Source organism: Loxodonta africana, chromosome 3, assembly GCF_030014295.1.
Source record: "Loxodonta africana isolate mLoxAfr1 chromosome 3, mLoxAfr1.hap2, whole genome shotgun sequence".
In the NCBI taxonomy this organism is placed as follows: domain Eukaryota; kingdom Metazoa; phylum Chordata; class Mammalia; order Proboscidea; family Elephantidae; genus Loxodonta; species Loxodonta africana.
Window position 1 is genome coordinate 82,197,514 of NC_087344.1, and position 14,003 is coordinate 82,211,516.

General features: G+C 39.1%; 1 protein-coding gene across 2 annotated transcripts in view; it reads right to left on the reverse strand.

The window, feature by feature from the left end:
* Nucleotides 1-14,003, reverse strand: part of ZSWIM5 (zinc finger SWIM-type containing 5) — a 198,470-nt gene that overhangs the window by 3,176 nt on the left and 181,291 nt on the right. For both annotated transcript variants that reach the window (XM_003415562.4, XM_064281885.1), the window contains exons 12-13: nt 1,197-1,360; nt 634-715 (exon numbers count right to left, since the gene is read on the reverse strand). In XM_003415562.4, coding sequence (XP_003415610.2) covers nt 634-715; nt 1,197-1,360 — 246 coding nt within the window. The remainder of the gene's footprint in view (nt 1-633; nt 716-1,196; nt 1,361-14,003) is intronic.

Consider the following 14,003-nt stretch of genomic DNA (forward strand, 5'->3'; position numbering starts at 1 on the left):
TGGCCTGCAGAGATGAGCTCTCCCTCCTCATCAGCAGCCTTGAGATGATCTGAGGCAAACCAGGGCAAAGGGAGCAACCCGGATGGCCGGACCCTGTTTGGGGTCTCCTCCCATCTCTTCCTTCCCCAGGTCAGAGAAGGTCTCTGCAGGTGCTGTTAGCTCCTCACAAGGATGGAGCAGCAAAGCCTGTGGATTGCCTACCTCAAGGCAGGTGTCCCAGGTCTGCCTGTGGGTTCTAACTGAAGTGGGGTAGAGAGTCTTGTGCTGGGGCTTTGGGCTCTGGAAGGAGTCCTCAACCTCCAGATTGTTTGGGTTTCTCAAAAGCAAGGGCAGGGACTGGGACCAAACCACTGGGCCAACCACCTCCCAAGGGAGCACTTTAGTTTTGGTGGCTGAAAATTCATTCTCTCAGACATGTCTCTGATCAGGGTTAAAGTGCTGCTGACATCAGGGTATACTCCAAGCAGTGAGGGCAGAGCTTGGGCTAGCTGAACAGGGGCCGTCTTCTACTACCAGCAGCCCTACCCTTTCCTAGGCCATCAGTAATAAGAGAGCTTTAAAGACTCATCCTGTCTCAAGAGTGGGGCCTAGAAACTCCTTCCCCCTGGGGGTAGAGGGAGGTGGCGGACTCACCCACTTCTGTAGCACATGTCACCAACCATCGCACCATCTCCCGGCGCCTCCAGTTAAGGGTCGATAAGGTCATCCGCATCACCTGGGCACAAAAGAGGCATTTCCAGTGGGCTAAGCCTAATTGTTGTGACCTCCCCATTTCCCCTTGACATTCATTTATTCAACAAATATTTACTGGCACTTTAAACAGCCATTTCTCCCTTGGTAAGTATAGACAGGTCTGTTTAACATCTGTGCCACATCTCCCACCATCAGATAGGAGGCTTCTCTGATGAAGTGCAACGAATAATATCTGTATTACCATACCTTGCTTGACTTGGAGGAATTGGGGGTGGGGGAGGAAAAGGAAAGATAGGGACCTAAAGCTACATTGCTTCTGGTCTTAACTTTAAAATGGAGCCCAATTTATCGAGTCCTTACCTAAGGGCCAGCCTAGAGCTTGTGTTCTAGGGACACAGAAAGAACAAGGCTTGTTTGTGCCCAGTCCCCCTGGGAACTCAACTCTTGTCAAATGTCACTTGGCCAGAGGGTTAAAGCAGGGATGGCCCACTCCTTCCCCATACCTGTAACCCTAGCTCCAGGGCCACATTGAGCAGGGTGCTGTCAGTACTATTGTCTGTGGGAGTAGCAATCTTGAATGCATCCTGAGCCAATTTGAAGATGAGGGAGGAAGAATGGATGTGCTTCTGTATTGCTTCCAGGATTGTTCGAAGCCTCAGAGTATCCCCTGTAGGTGCAGAAAGAAGGAGCAAGGTAGGACCTGCTTTAAAGCTTCCTTGAACAGTCAGCTTATCATAACAGGCACTGACTGAACTGGCTATCCATTCATTGAATGCTTCTGGATGCTACCATCCCTTCTGGGTGGTCAACTCTGTCTCCAGTGAACTCACTAGAGGGGCCCTCCTCCCAAGCACCCACCTGAATTCACTTCTCTCCATTTTTTGATTTGCCTCTACCCCTCACTCTATACCTTTAGGGTCCCCAGGTCCCAGAAATGATTTTCTTGAACACATGAATTTTGAAATCTTCTTATACAGGAGATAGGAAGCCACATTATTGCCAAAAAAGTATGTCAGTCTCATTGTTTGCCTCTCACGAAAGCCCCCTGAAGGAAAAAGGAGCTGGGCCAGCTCTTCTTATTCAAAAGGCAAGGATTCTATACAAAGTACTGACAGAGTCAAGAAAGACACCGCAGGAAGGGCATGTGTACTATATGAAGTGAAGGTAACTGTATCTTCAAAGGCAGTAGAAGATATGAAAGATTGGGATACCTTATGAAGGGTATGTATGTCAGATAAAGATAGAACAAAAAGTAGAGCTTTAGTGGTAGGAGTATTGGCTTCGTAGTAAATACATTGGGGATTGAACCATTTTTAACCATCAGCCATTTACTGCTCAGTTACTTCATCTATAAAATAGAAATAATAAGCTGCCCTGGTGATGTAGTGGTTAAGAGCTTGGCTGCTAACCAAAAGGTTGGCAGTTCGAATCTACCACCTGCTCCTTGGGAACTCTATGGGGCAGTCCTACTCTGTCCTGTGGGATCGCTATGGGTCAGAATCAACTCGACGGCAATGGATTAGGGGTACTGTGAGAATTATAAACAATTTGTGTATGGTAAATATTCTATGATTCTATTTTTATAAAAGATAAATAGCTCTTCATTGAATGTATGTAGTGTTTGTGTGCATATATATGAATAGAAAATCATATATATGCAATATATGTGAGCATACGTGTGTGTGTATATATATATACACACATATATATAAGTTCTCTATATGAACAGAGTCGTGCATGACTCAAAATGAAAAGAAACAGCTGCATTCATTAATAATCGAACGTGGAATGTACGAAGTATGAACCTAGGAAGATCAGAAGTTGTCAAAAATGAAACGGAATGCTTGAAGATAGATATCTTAGGCATTAGTGAGTTGAAATGGACTGGTATTGGCCATTCTGAATTAGACAATCATATCTTCTATGCCGACCCTTTGATTAGCAGCTGTAGCACTGTAGCACTTAACCACTATGCCACCAGGGTTTCTGAGTCTTCTATGCCAGGAATGACAAATTGAAGGGGAATAGTGTTACATTTATTGTCCAAAAAAAAAAAAAACCTGAAATACAATGCTGTCAGTGATAGGATAATATCCATACACCTACAAGGAAGACCAGTTAATATGACTATTATTCAAATTTATGCACCCACCACTAATGCCAAAGATGAAGAAATTGAAGTTTTTTTTTTTTTTTTTTTACCAACTTCTGCAGTCTGAAATTGATCAAACATAAAATCAAGAGGAATTGATAATTATTGGTGACTGGAACGCAAAAGAAGGAAACAAAGAAGAAGGATCAGTAGTTGAAAAAATATGGTCTTGGAGACTGCATGATAGAATTTTGCAAGACCAACAACCTATTCATTGGAAATATCTTTTTTCAACAACATAAATGGCGACTATACACGTGGGCCTCACCAGATGGAATACACAAGGATCAAATAGACTACATCTGTGGAAAGAGACGACGGAGACGCTCAATATCATCAGTCAGAACAAGGCAAGGGGCCAACTGTGGAACAGGCCATCAATTGCTCATACGTAAGTTCAAGATGAAGCTGAAGAAAAAGAAAACAAGTCCACAGAGCCAAAGTACAACCTTGAGTATATCCTATCTGAATTCAGACACCATTTCCAGAATAGATTTGACACACTGGATACTAATGACCAAAGACCAGACAAGTTGCAGGATATCAAGGACATCATAAATGAAGAAAGCAAAAGGTCATTAAAAAGATAGGAGAGAAAGAAAAGACCAAAATATTAATGAGTTTTCCTCCAATTCTGATGCCCCGTTCTTCTTCATATAGTCCAGCTTCTCAGGTTCTTTGCTCAGCATACAGATTGAACAGGTACGGTAAAAGGATACAACCCTGATGCACACCTTTCCTGACTTTAAACCATGCAGTATCCCCTTGTTCTATTTGAATGACTGCCTCTTGATCCATGTACAGATTCTTCATTAACACAATTAAGTGTTCGGAATTCCCATTCTCCGTGATGTAATCCGTAGTTTGTTATAATCCATACAGTTGAATACCTTAGCATAGTCAATAAAACACAGGGAAACATCTTTCTGGTATTCTCTGCTTTCAGCCAGGATCCATCTGACATCAGCAATGGTTCCATATCCTCTTCTAAAAAACATCTTGGATGTTGGTTTTTTACAGCTCTGCCTGTCTGCTAAACTGGCGTACCTCAGACTATTTAACCTATGCTTACAGTCCTTAAAACCTTAAAACCTCTTGGTGTTTGCTCATTAGTCGTTGTTAGTTTTTTTTGTTTTTAAGAACACGGGCCAGAACAGAGCTTGTTCATCAGCACTGTATATATGTTTGGGACTAAGGTTTTCATTAAAAGTTATCTTAGCAAATTTGTCAATATAATTTTCATCTACTTCATAATCAGCAGATACTTTTCCATCATAGATTTTTTACATATTTTGTAACTTGATGATCCTTAAATTTCTGCAGCTAATGTTCAGAATATTCCATACTGATCTTTAACGTTTAGTCCTTTATGGCATATTCTAGTTTGTTTCATGACCAACAAACCAGTCAATGGCATATTCACACTTCATTGTTGAATCCATTCAATCATGGTCATGCTCAACATCTTCAGTTTTTGCCCTCTCAAAACTCTATTCTTCATTAGTTCTAGTCATTACTGTCCCTGTAAAACTTGAACACTTTATCTCTATCTTCAAATAAAAAACCCTGAAACCAAACCCACTGCTGTTGAGTTCCGGCTCATAGTGACTCTATGGGACAGAGGAGTACTGCCATATAGGGTTTTCAAAGCTGTAACCTTTATGGAAGCAGGCTGCCACATCTTTGTCTCCTGGAGCAGCTAGAGGGTTCAAACTGCCAACCTTTTGGTTAGCAGGCAAGTGCTTAACCACTGTGCCACCAGGGCTCCTTCTCCAAGTCATATATGGTATTAATTCCCACATCATGTTCTTTAGTAGATGCCTCATAGACACACCTTGATCAAGCTTTCACGATAAGTCTGTTTTCTGTGCTATTGATAATGACAAATAATTCCTTTTCTTCTTCTTACCCAGGGGGTAAGAATTTGAAGTTTTTACAGGCAATTAAACTCAAAGTTACAAAACAACAATGAAAAAAAAAAACCAACAAAAACAATAAGAGGAACAAAATATTGGTGAATAGCAGAGATGTCTGTGACTGGTAAGAGTATACAGGAACACCTAATGCCTTATATCAGCTGAGGTAAGATTTTGCTATCAAGCTTATGGAAAAAACGTTGGGTTTCCAAAATTTTTTTTTCAGATTTTGCAATTGCATATAAGATATTTTGGATCAAAAGTGATGTATTTAATCAGTCTCCTAATGATGGATATTTAGATTGTTTCCAGTGTTTTCCAATTATACACAATGTTGGAGTGAATGACCTTGTACAGACACTGTTTGACATTTACAAACATATTTGTAAGATAAAATACTGGGAAGTGAAATTGCTGAGTCAAAGGATATGTGCATTTGTAATTCGGATACATACTGCCAAACTGCCCTCCATGAGGGATTACCAATCTAGACTCCTACCAACAATGTAAAAGAATGCTAGTTTCTCCACACCCTTGCCAATACAATGTAATTTTTGCTTTTATTTTGAAATAATTTCAAATTTACAGAAAAGTTTCAAGAATAGTATAGAGCTCTTTTCTTCTCTCTGAATCATTTGAAAGTAACTAACTGACTTAATGCCCCATCACCCCTGAATGCTGTATTGTATATTTCCTACAAACAAGGTCATTCTTTTACGTGCTCAAAATGTTAACTATCAAAACCAGGAAATTAACCTTGATATATTGCTATCATCTACCACAGACCCTGACCTGTCACTTAGACAAAGGTGTGCCTAACTCAAGCCATGGTATTTTCAATCACCTCATATGCATGCGAAAGCTAGACGTTGAATAAGACTGAAAAAGAATTGATGCCTTTGAATTATGGTGTTGGCGAAGAATATTGAATATAGCATGGACTGCCAAAAGAATGTGCAAATGTGTCTCAGTGGAAGTACAGCCAGAATGTTTCTTAGAAGTGAGGATGGTGAGACTTTGTCTTGCTTACTTTGGATATGTTATCAGGAGGGAACAATCTCTGGAGAAGGACATCATGCTTGTTAAACTAGAGGGTCAGCGAAGGAGAGGAAGATGTTCAATGAAATGGACTGACCCAGTGGGTGCAACAATGGGCTCAAGCATAGCAATGATTGTGAGGATGGGGCAGGACCAGGCAACATTTCATTCTGTTTTACATAGGGTCACTATGAGTCAGAACCAACTCAATGGCACCTAACAATAGCAACAGCCACCACAGATCCCATTCAAGTTTCACTAGTTGTCCCAATAATGTCCTTTATAGCAAAAGGACTTTATACAAGATCATGTGTTGAATCTAGCTTGTCACATCTCTTTAGTCATCTCTGATTTGGAACAATACTCAGTTTTTCCTTGACATTCATGACCTCGACACTTTTGTGGATTACAGACCAGTTATTTTGTAGTATGTCCTTCAATTTAGGTTTCTCTGATGTGTCCTTGTGATTAGATTTAGGTTTACATTTTTGGCTGTAATATCACAGAAATGATTTTGAGTTCTTGTTGCACCTTATCAGGTAATATATGATTTTTGACTTGATGCATTAATAATATTAACTGTGATCACTTGATTAAAGTGATATATACCAGGCTTCTCTACTGTAGAGTTACAGGTTTTTCCTTTATGATCAAGAAGTATTTTGCACAGAAGTACTTTGAGACTATGTAAATATCCTATTTCTTGTCACTAGTTCACCTACTCTTAGTATCCACTGATGTTTCTTGACTGAATTAAGTATTTCTACATGATTACCAAACAGTACATTCTCATCTCATTATTCCTTCCATATTCATCAGCTGGCATTCCACTCTACTCATTTTATTTAATCAGTATAAAACTCATGGATACCTATTATACTCAATGGGTTATAATTTCATTATTTATCTATATGTTTATTTACAGCCTTATTGAGGTGTAATTGACATATAATAATTGGCACATATTCAAAGTATACAATTCGATAAGTTTGACATACATATACATCCAAGAAATCATCACCACAACCAAGATAATGAACATACCCATCACCCTCAAAAGTTCCGTTTAGACCCTTTATAATCCCTCTTTCCTTTCCACCCTAGTCTGCCCTGGCTCCTATCCTCAGGAAACCACTGATCTTCTTTCTATCACTATAGATTAGTTTGCATTTTCTAGAATTTTATATAATGGAATTTTACATATGTACTATTTTTCCATAAGGAGCCCTGGTGAAGCATTCATTAAGCGCTTGCCTGCTAACTGAAAGGTCGGTGTTTCAAACTCACCAGCTGATCCCTGGGAGAAAGACGTGGCAGTCTGCTTCCCTAAAGATTCTTTGGTCTAGCTTCTTTTGCTTAAAAAAATAACAAACCAGTTGCCACCGAACTGATTCTGATACAGGGTGACCCCACGTTTGCGGAGCAGAACTGCACTCCATAGGATTTTCAAGGTTGAGACCTTTCAGAAGCATATTGCCAGGCCTGTCTTCTGAGGTCCCTCCAAGTGGGTTTGAACTGCCAACCTTTCAGTTAGTGGCTGAACACTTAACCAACTGCACTACCCAGGGACTCCTTCTTTCACTTAACATAATTATTTTGAGATTCATCCATGTTGTAGCATGTATCAATAGCTCATTTTTCTTTTTTTTTTACTGCTGAGTAGTATTCCATTTTATTTATTTCAATCACGGGTGATTGGAATGCGAAAGTTGGAAACAAAGAAGAAGGACTGGAAAACATGGTCTTGGTGATAGAAACGATGCCAAAGATTGCATGATGGAATTTTGCAAGACCAATGACTTCTTCATTGCAAATACCTTTTCTCACCGACATAAATGGAAACTATACATGTAGACCTCACCAGATGGAATACACAGGAATCAAGATAGACTACATCTGTGGAAAGAGAAGATGGAAAAGCTCAATATCATCAGTCAGAACAAAGCCTGGGGCTGACTTCAGAACAGACCATCATTTGCTCATCTGCAAGTTCAAGATGAAACTGAAGAAAATCAGAAAACGTCAACAAGAGGCAAAGTATGACTTTGAGTGTATCCCACCTGAATCTAGAGATCATCTCAAGAACAGATTTGATGCGTTGAACACTAATGACCGAAGACCAGAACAGTTGCGGAATGACATCAAGGACATCTTACAGAAGGAAAGCAAGAAGTCATAAAAAGACAGGAAAGAAAGAAGACCAAAATGGATGTCAGAAGAGACTCTGAAACTTGCTCTTGAACTTCAAGTAGCTAAAGTGAAAGGAAGAAATGATGAAATAAAAGAGCTGAACAGGAGATTTCAAAGGCAGCTCAGAAAGACAAAGTAAAGTATTATGGTGACATGTGCAAAGACCTGGAGATAGAAAACCAAAAGGGAAGAACACGCTCAGCATTTTTCAAGTCGAAAGAACTGAAGAAAAAATTTAAGCCTTGAAGGATTCTATGGGCAATATATTAAATGAACGCAGGAAGCAACAATAGGAGATGGAAGGAATACGGAGAGTCACTATACCAAAAATAATTGGTTGACGTTCAACCATTTCAGGAGGTAACATACAATCAAGAGCCAATGGTACTGAAGGAAGAAGTCCAAGCTGCACTGAAGGCATTGACAAAAAACAAGGCTCCAGAAATTGACAAAATACCAATTCAGATGTTTCAACAAATGGATGCAGCGCTGTAAGTATTCATTTGTCTATGCCAAGAAATTTGGAAGACAGCTTCCTGGCCAACTGACTGGAAGAGATCCATACTTATGCCTATTCCAAAGAAAAGTGATCCATCGGAATTTGGAAATTATCGGACAATATCATTAATATCACACACAAGTAAAATTTTGCTGAAAATCATTCAAAAGCAGCAGCAGCAGTATATAGACGGGGAACTGCCAGAAGTTTGAGCCAGATTCAGAAGTAGATGTGAAACCAGGGATATCACTGCTGCTGTCAGATGGGTCCTGGCTGAAAGCAGAGAATGCCTGTGTTTTATTGACAACGCAAAGGCATTCAGCTGCGTGGATCATAACAAATTATGGATAATACTGCAGAGAATGGGAATTCCAGAACACTTCTTAATTGTGCTCATGAGGAATCTGTACATAGATCAAGAGGCAGTCATTCGAACAGAACAAGGGGATACTATGTGGTTTAAAGTCAGGAAAAGTGTACATCAGGGTTGTATTCTTTCACCATACCTATTCAATCTGTATGTTCAGCAAATCTGAGAAGCTGGACTATATGAAGAAGAATGGGGCATCAGAATTGGAGGAAGACACATTAACAACCTACAATATGCAGAAGACACAACCTTGCTTGCTGAAAGTGAAAAGGACTTGAAGCACTTACTGATGAAGATCAAAGACCACAGCCTTCAGTATGGATTACATCTCTACATAAAGAAAACAAAAATCCTCACAACTGGACCAATGAGCAACATCATGATAAACTGAGACAATATTGAAGTTGTCAAGGATTTCATTTTACTTGGATCCACAATCAATGCCCATGGAAGCAGCAGTCAAGAAATCAAAAGATGCATTGCATTGGGCAAATTTGCTGCAAAAGACCTCTTTAAAGTGTTGAAAAGCAAAGATGTCACCTTGAAGACTGAAGTGCACTTGACTCAAGCCATGGTGTTTTCAATGGCCTCATGTGCATGTGAAAGCTGGATGATGAATAAGAAGTCTGAAGAAGAACTGACACCTCTGAATTATGGTGTCGGTGAAGAATATTGAATATACCATGGACTGCCAAAAGAATGAATAAATCTGTATTGGAAGAAGCACAGCTAGAATTCTCCTTAGAGGCAAAGATGGTGAAACTAAGTCTCACATACTCTGGACATGTTATCAGGAGTCAGTCCCTGGAGAAGGACATCATGCTTGGTAGAGGGTCAGCGAAAAAGAGCAAGACCCTCAATGAGATGGATTGACACAATGGCTGCAATGAGGGGCTCAAGCATAACAATAATTCTGAGGATGGGGCAGGACCAGGCAGTGTTTTGTGCTGTTGTGCATACACGGGGCCACTACGAGTCGGAATTGACTCCATGGCACGTAACAACAATAACAACAACAATAACAGCAAGTATTCCATTTAATGGTTATGTCACAATTTGTTTATCCATTCACTTATTGATGAACATTTGGATTGTTTACAGTTTTTGGTTGTTAAAAATAAAGCTGCTATGAACACTCATACTGAAGTGCTTGTACAGATACACGCTTTCATTTCTTTTGGGTAGTACCTAAGAATGAAATGGCTGGATCATATGGTGCGTGTCTGTTTAACTTTTTAAGAAACCGCCAATCAGTTTCCCAAAGTGGTTGTGCCAGTTACATTCCCACCAGTGACATATGAGAGTTCTAGTTTGCTCCATGTCCTTGCCAACACTTTCTATGGTCACTGTTTGCTTATTAGTTGTTTTTTCTCTTATTGTGATTTAAATTTTTTTTTTTTAAGGACTAATATGGAAACCCTGGTGGTGTAGTGGTTAAGTGCTACGGCTGCTAACCAAGAGGTCGGCAGTTCGAATCCGCCAGGCGCTCCTTGGAAACTCTGTGGGGCAGTTCTACTGTGTCCTATAGGGTTGCTATGAGTCGGAATTGACTCGATGGCAGTGGGTTTGTTTTGTTTTGGCTTAAGGGCTAATATTGAGCATCTTTTTATGTGCTTATTTTCCATGGAATGCTTTCTTTGGTGAAGTGTTCAGATTTTTACCCATTTTAAAAATTGCGTTGTTTACTTTTTATTATTGAGTTTGAGAGCTCTTTATATATTCTGGATACAAGTCCCATATGAGATATTTGATTTGCAAATATTTCTCCCAATCTGTGGTCTGTCTTTTCATTCTCAGTAGTGACTTTCACAGAGCAGAAGTTTTTAATTTTGACACAGTCCAGTTTATCTTTCTTTTATGGATTGTGCTTTTAGTGTTGTAAGAAATCTTTGCTTAACTCAAAGTGAAGGTGATTTTGTCCTGTTTTGCACTAGAAGTTTAAAAGTTTTAGGTTTTTTATTTAGGTCCATAATCCATCATGAGTTAATTTTTTATATAATGCACCAGCTGAACTGGCATCGTACCTTTATTGAAAATAAATTGACCATACAATTTTGGGTCTATTTTGGGACTCTATTCTTTTCCATTGATTTATCTTTACACTAACACTGTATTGAACACTGTATTGACTACTATAGCTTTATTTAAAAAACAAACCAGTTGCCATCGAGTTGATCCTGAGAGAGACCCCACTCATAGAGACCCCACGTGTATCAGAATAGAACTGTGCTCCACAGGGTTTTCAATGGTTGATTATTTGGAAGTAGATCGCCAGGGCTTTCTTCCAAGATGCCTCTGGGTGGACTCAAATTGCCAACCTTTCAGTTAGCAGCCATGTGCATTAACTGAAAGCTTTATAATAAGTCTTAAAATCAAGCAGTGTTAATCCTATAACTTTCTTTTTTTTTTCTCCAAGTTGTTTTGGCTGTTATAAGTCCTTTACATTTTCATACGAATACCATTGATTTTTTTTATATTGATCTTGTATCTTGCGACCTTGTTAAACTCACCAGTAATTCTAGTAGCTTTCTGTAGATTCCACAAGATTTTCTACATAGACAATCATGTCATCAGTGAATAAAGATAGTTTTAACGTCTTCTTTTCTAACCTGGGTATCTTTTATTTCTTCTTCTTGCCTTATTACACTGGCTAGAACTGCCAGTGTGATGTTGAATACAAGTGGTGAAAGTGACATTCTTGCCTTGTTCCTGATCTTAGGGGGAAAACATTCAATCTTTCACCATTAAGTATAAAGTTAGCTGTAAATATAGCATCACCCAAACCCACCCCCTTGCTGTCAAGTCGATTCCGACTCATAGTGACCCTACAGGACTGAGTAGAACTGCCCCATAGGGTTTCCAAGGAGCTGCTGGTGGATTTGAACTGCTGACCTTTTTGGTTAGTAGCCGTTCTCTTAACCACTGAGCCACCAGGGCTCCAAATATAGCACAGATGTCCTTCATCATACTGAGAAAGTTCCCTTCTGTCCCTAGTTAGCTAGAGTATTTTATTTTCATTAGGAATGAATGTCAGATTTTGTCAAATGCCTTTTCTGTATTATTAAGATGATCACGTGTTTTCTTTTTTAGTCTATTACTGTATTTTTATGCTAATAATGCGCACCTTCTGTTTGTTTGCTAACCGTCCCTCCTCCCTTGAGGTATTTTCATAAGTGGTGCTATTCCACCTTTTTTACATGTTGCTGTAAAAAAATTAGCATAGCCTGCTTATGAAAATACGTTGTGGGGTGTCTTAGTTATCTGGGGCTGCTGTAACAGAAATACCACAGGTGGATGGCTTTAACAAAGAGAAGTTTATTCTCTCACAGTCCCATAGGCCAGAAGTCCAAATTCAGGGCTCTGGCTCCAGGGGAAGGCTTTCTTTCACTGTGGGCTCTGGAGGAAGGTCCTTGTCGTCAGTCTTCCCTTGGTCTGGGAGCACCTCATCACAGGAACCTCAGGTCCAAAGGATGCGCTCTGCTCGCAGCACTGCTTTCTTGGTGATATGAAGTCCCCCTTCTCTGCTTGCTTCCCTTTCCTTTTATCTCTTGTAAGATAAAAGGTGGTGCAGACCACACCCCAGGGAAACTTCCTTTACTCTGGATCAGGGATGTGACCTGGTAAGGGTGTTACAATTCCACCCTAATCTTCTCTAACATAAAATTACCATCATAAAATGAAGGACAGCCATACCAGTACTGAAAATCATGGCCTAAATGAGATTATACACACATTTTGGGGGGGACATAATTCAATCCATGTCACGGGGGTAGGGAGTGGTTGGAAAACAAACGTAGAAGGTATGCATTATTTGTGTAAAAATATGGTAAGATGGTGAATTATAGTGACTGATCTTCTAATGTTAAACCAACTTTACATTCCTGTGATAAACCCTACTTAGTTATGATGTATTCTTCTTCTTTATTTATTGTTGGATTCTATTTACTAAAATCTAAGAATTTTTGCATCTGTGTTCATGAGAGAATAAGTCTTTAGTTATTTTTTCTTATAATGACTTTTGTCTGATTTTGGTATCAGGGTAATGCTAGCCTCATAGATTGAGCTGGGAAATAGTTTCTCCTTTTCAATATTCTGTAGGAGTTTGTATAGAATTTTTATTAAATTTTCCTTAAATGTTTGGTAGAATTTATCAGCAATGCCATCTAGCCTGGTTTTATCTTTGTAGAAAGATTTTTAAACACAAATTCAATTTCTTTAACAGATATAGGCTATTCATTTCTATTTATTCTTGAGTAAGTTTTGGTAGTTTGTGCCTTTCAAGGAATTAGTCCATTTCATTTATGTTGTTGAGTTTATCGGTATAAAGTTGTTCACAATATTCCCTTATCATTTTAATGTCTTTAGAATTTATAGTGATGTCACCTCTCTCACTCCCGATACTGGTAATTCTTTTTTATGCTATACTTTATTATTTAGAGTAGTTTTAGGTTTACAGAAAAATCATGCAGAAAGCTTAGAGTTTTCCCATTTACCCCTTTTCCCTGCATGTTGTTTCTTTGATTAAGATCTTGCATTCCTGTAGTATACTGGTTACAATCGATGAACCAATATTGGTAGATTATTATTAACTAAAGTCCATAGTTTACATTAGGGTTCATTCTTTGTGCTGTACAGTTCTATAGGTTTTGACAAATGCTTAACGTCATGTGTCCACCATTACAGTATCACACAGAATAGTTTCGCTGTCCTGAAAATACCCTGAGCTCCACCTATTCATCCCTCCCTCCTCCTGAGTCCCTGGCAACCACTGATCTTTTCACCGTCTCTATAGTTTTGCCTGTTCTAGAATGACATAAAGTTGGAATTATACAGTATGTAGCTTTTTTGGACTGGCTTCTTTCACTTAGCAGCATGCATTTAAGTTTCCTCCATGTCTTTTTGTGGTATGAGACTTCATTTCTTATTATCACTGAATAATACTCCATCATATAGATGTAGCACAGTTTGTTTATCCACTTACCTATTAAAGGGCATTTTAATTGCTTCCAATTTTTGGCAACTATGAATAATGCTGCTATAAACACTCATGTGCAGGTTTTTATGTAGACCTATGTTCTCATCTCATTTGGGTAAATATCTAGAAGAGCAATTGCTGCATGGAATGGTAATCTTATATTTAGGTTT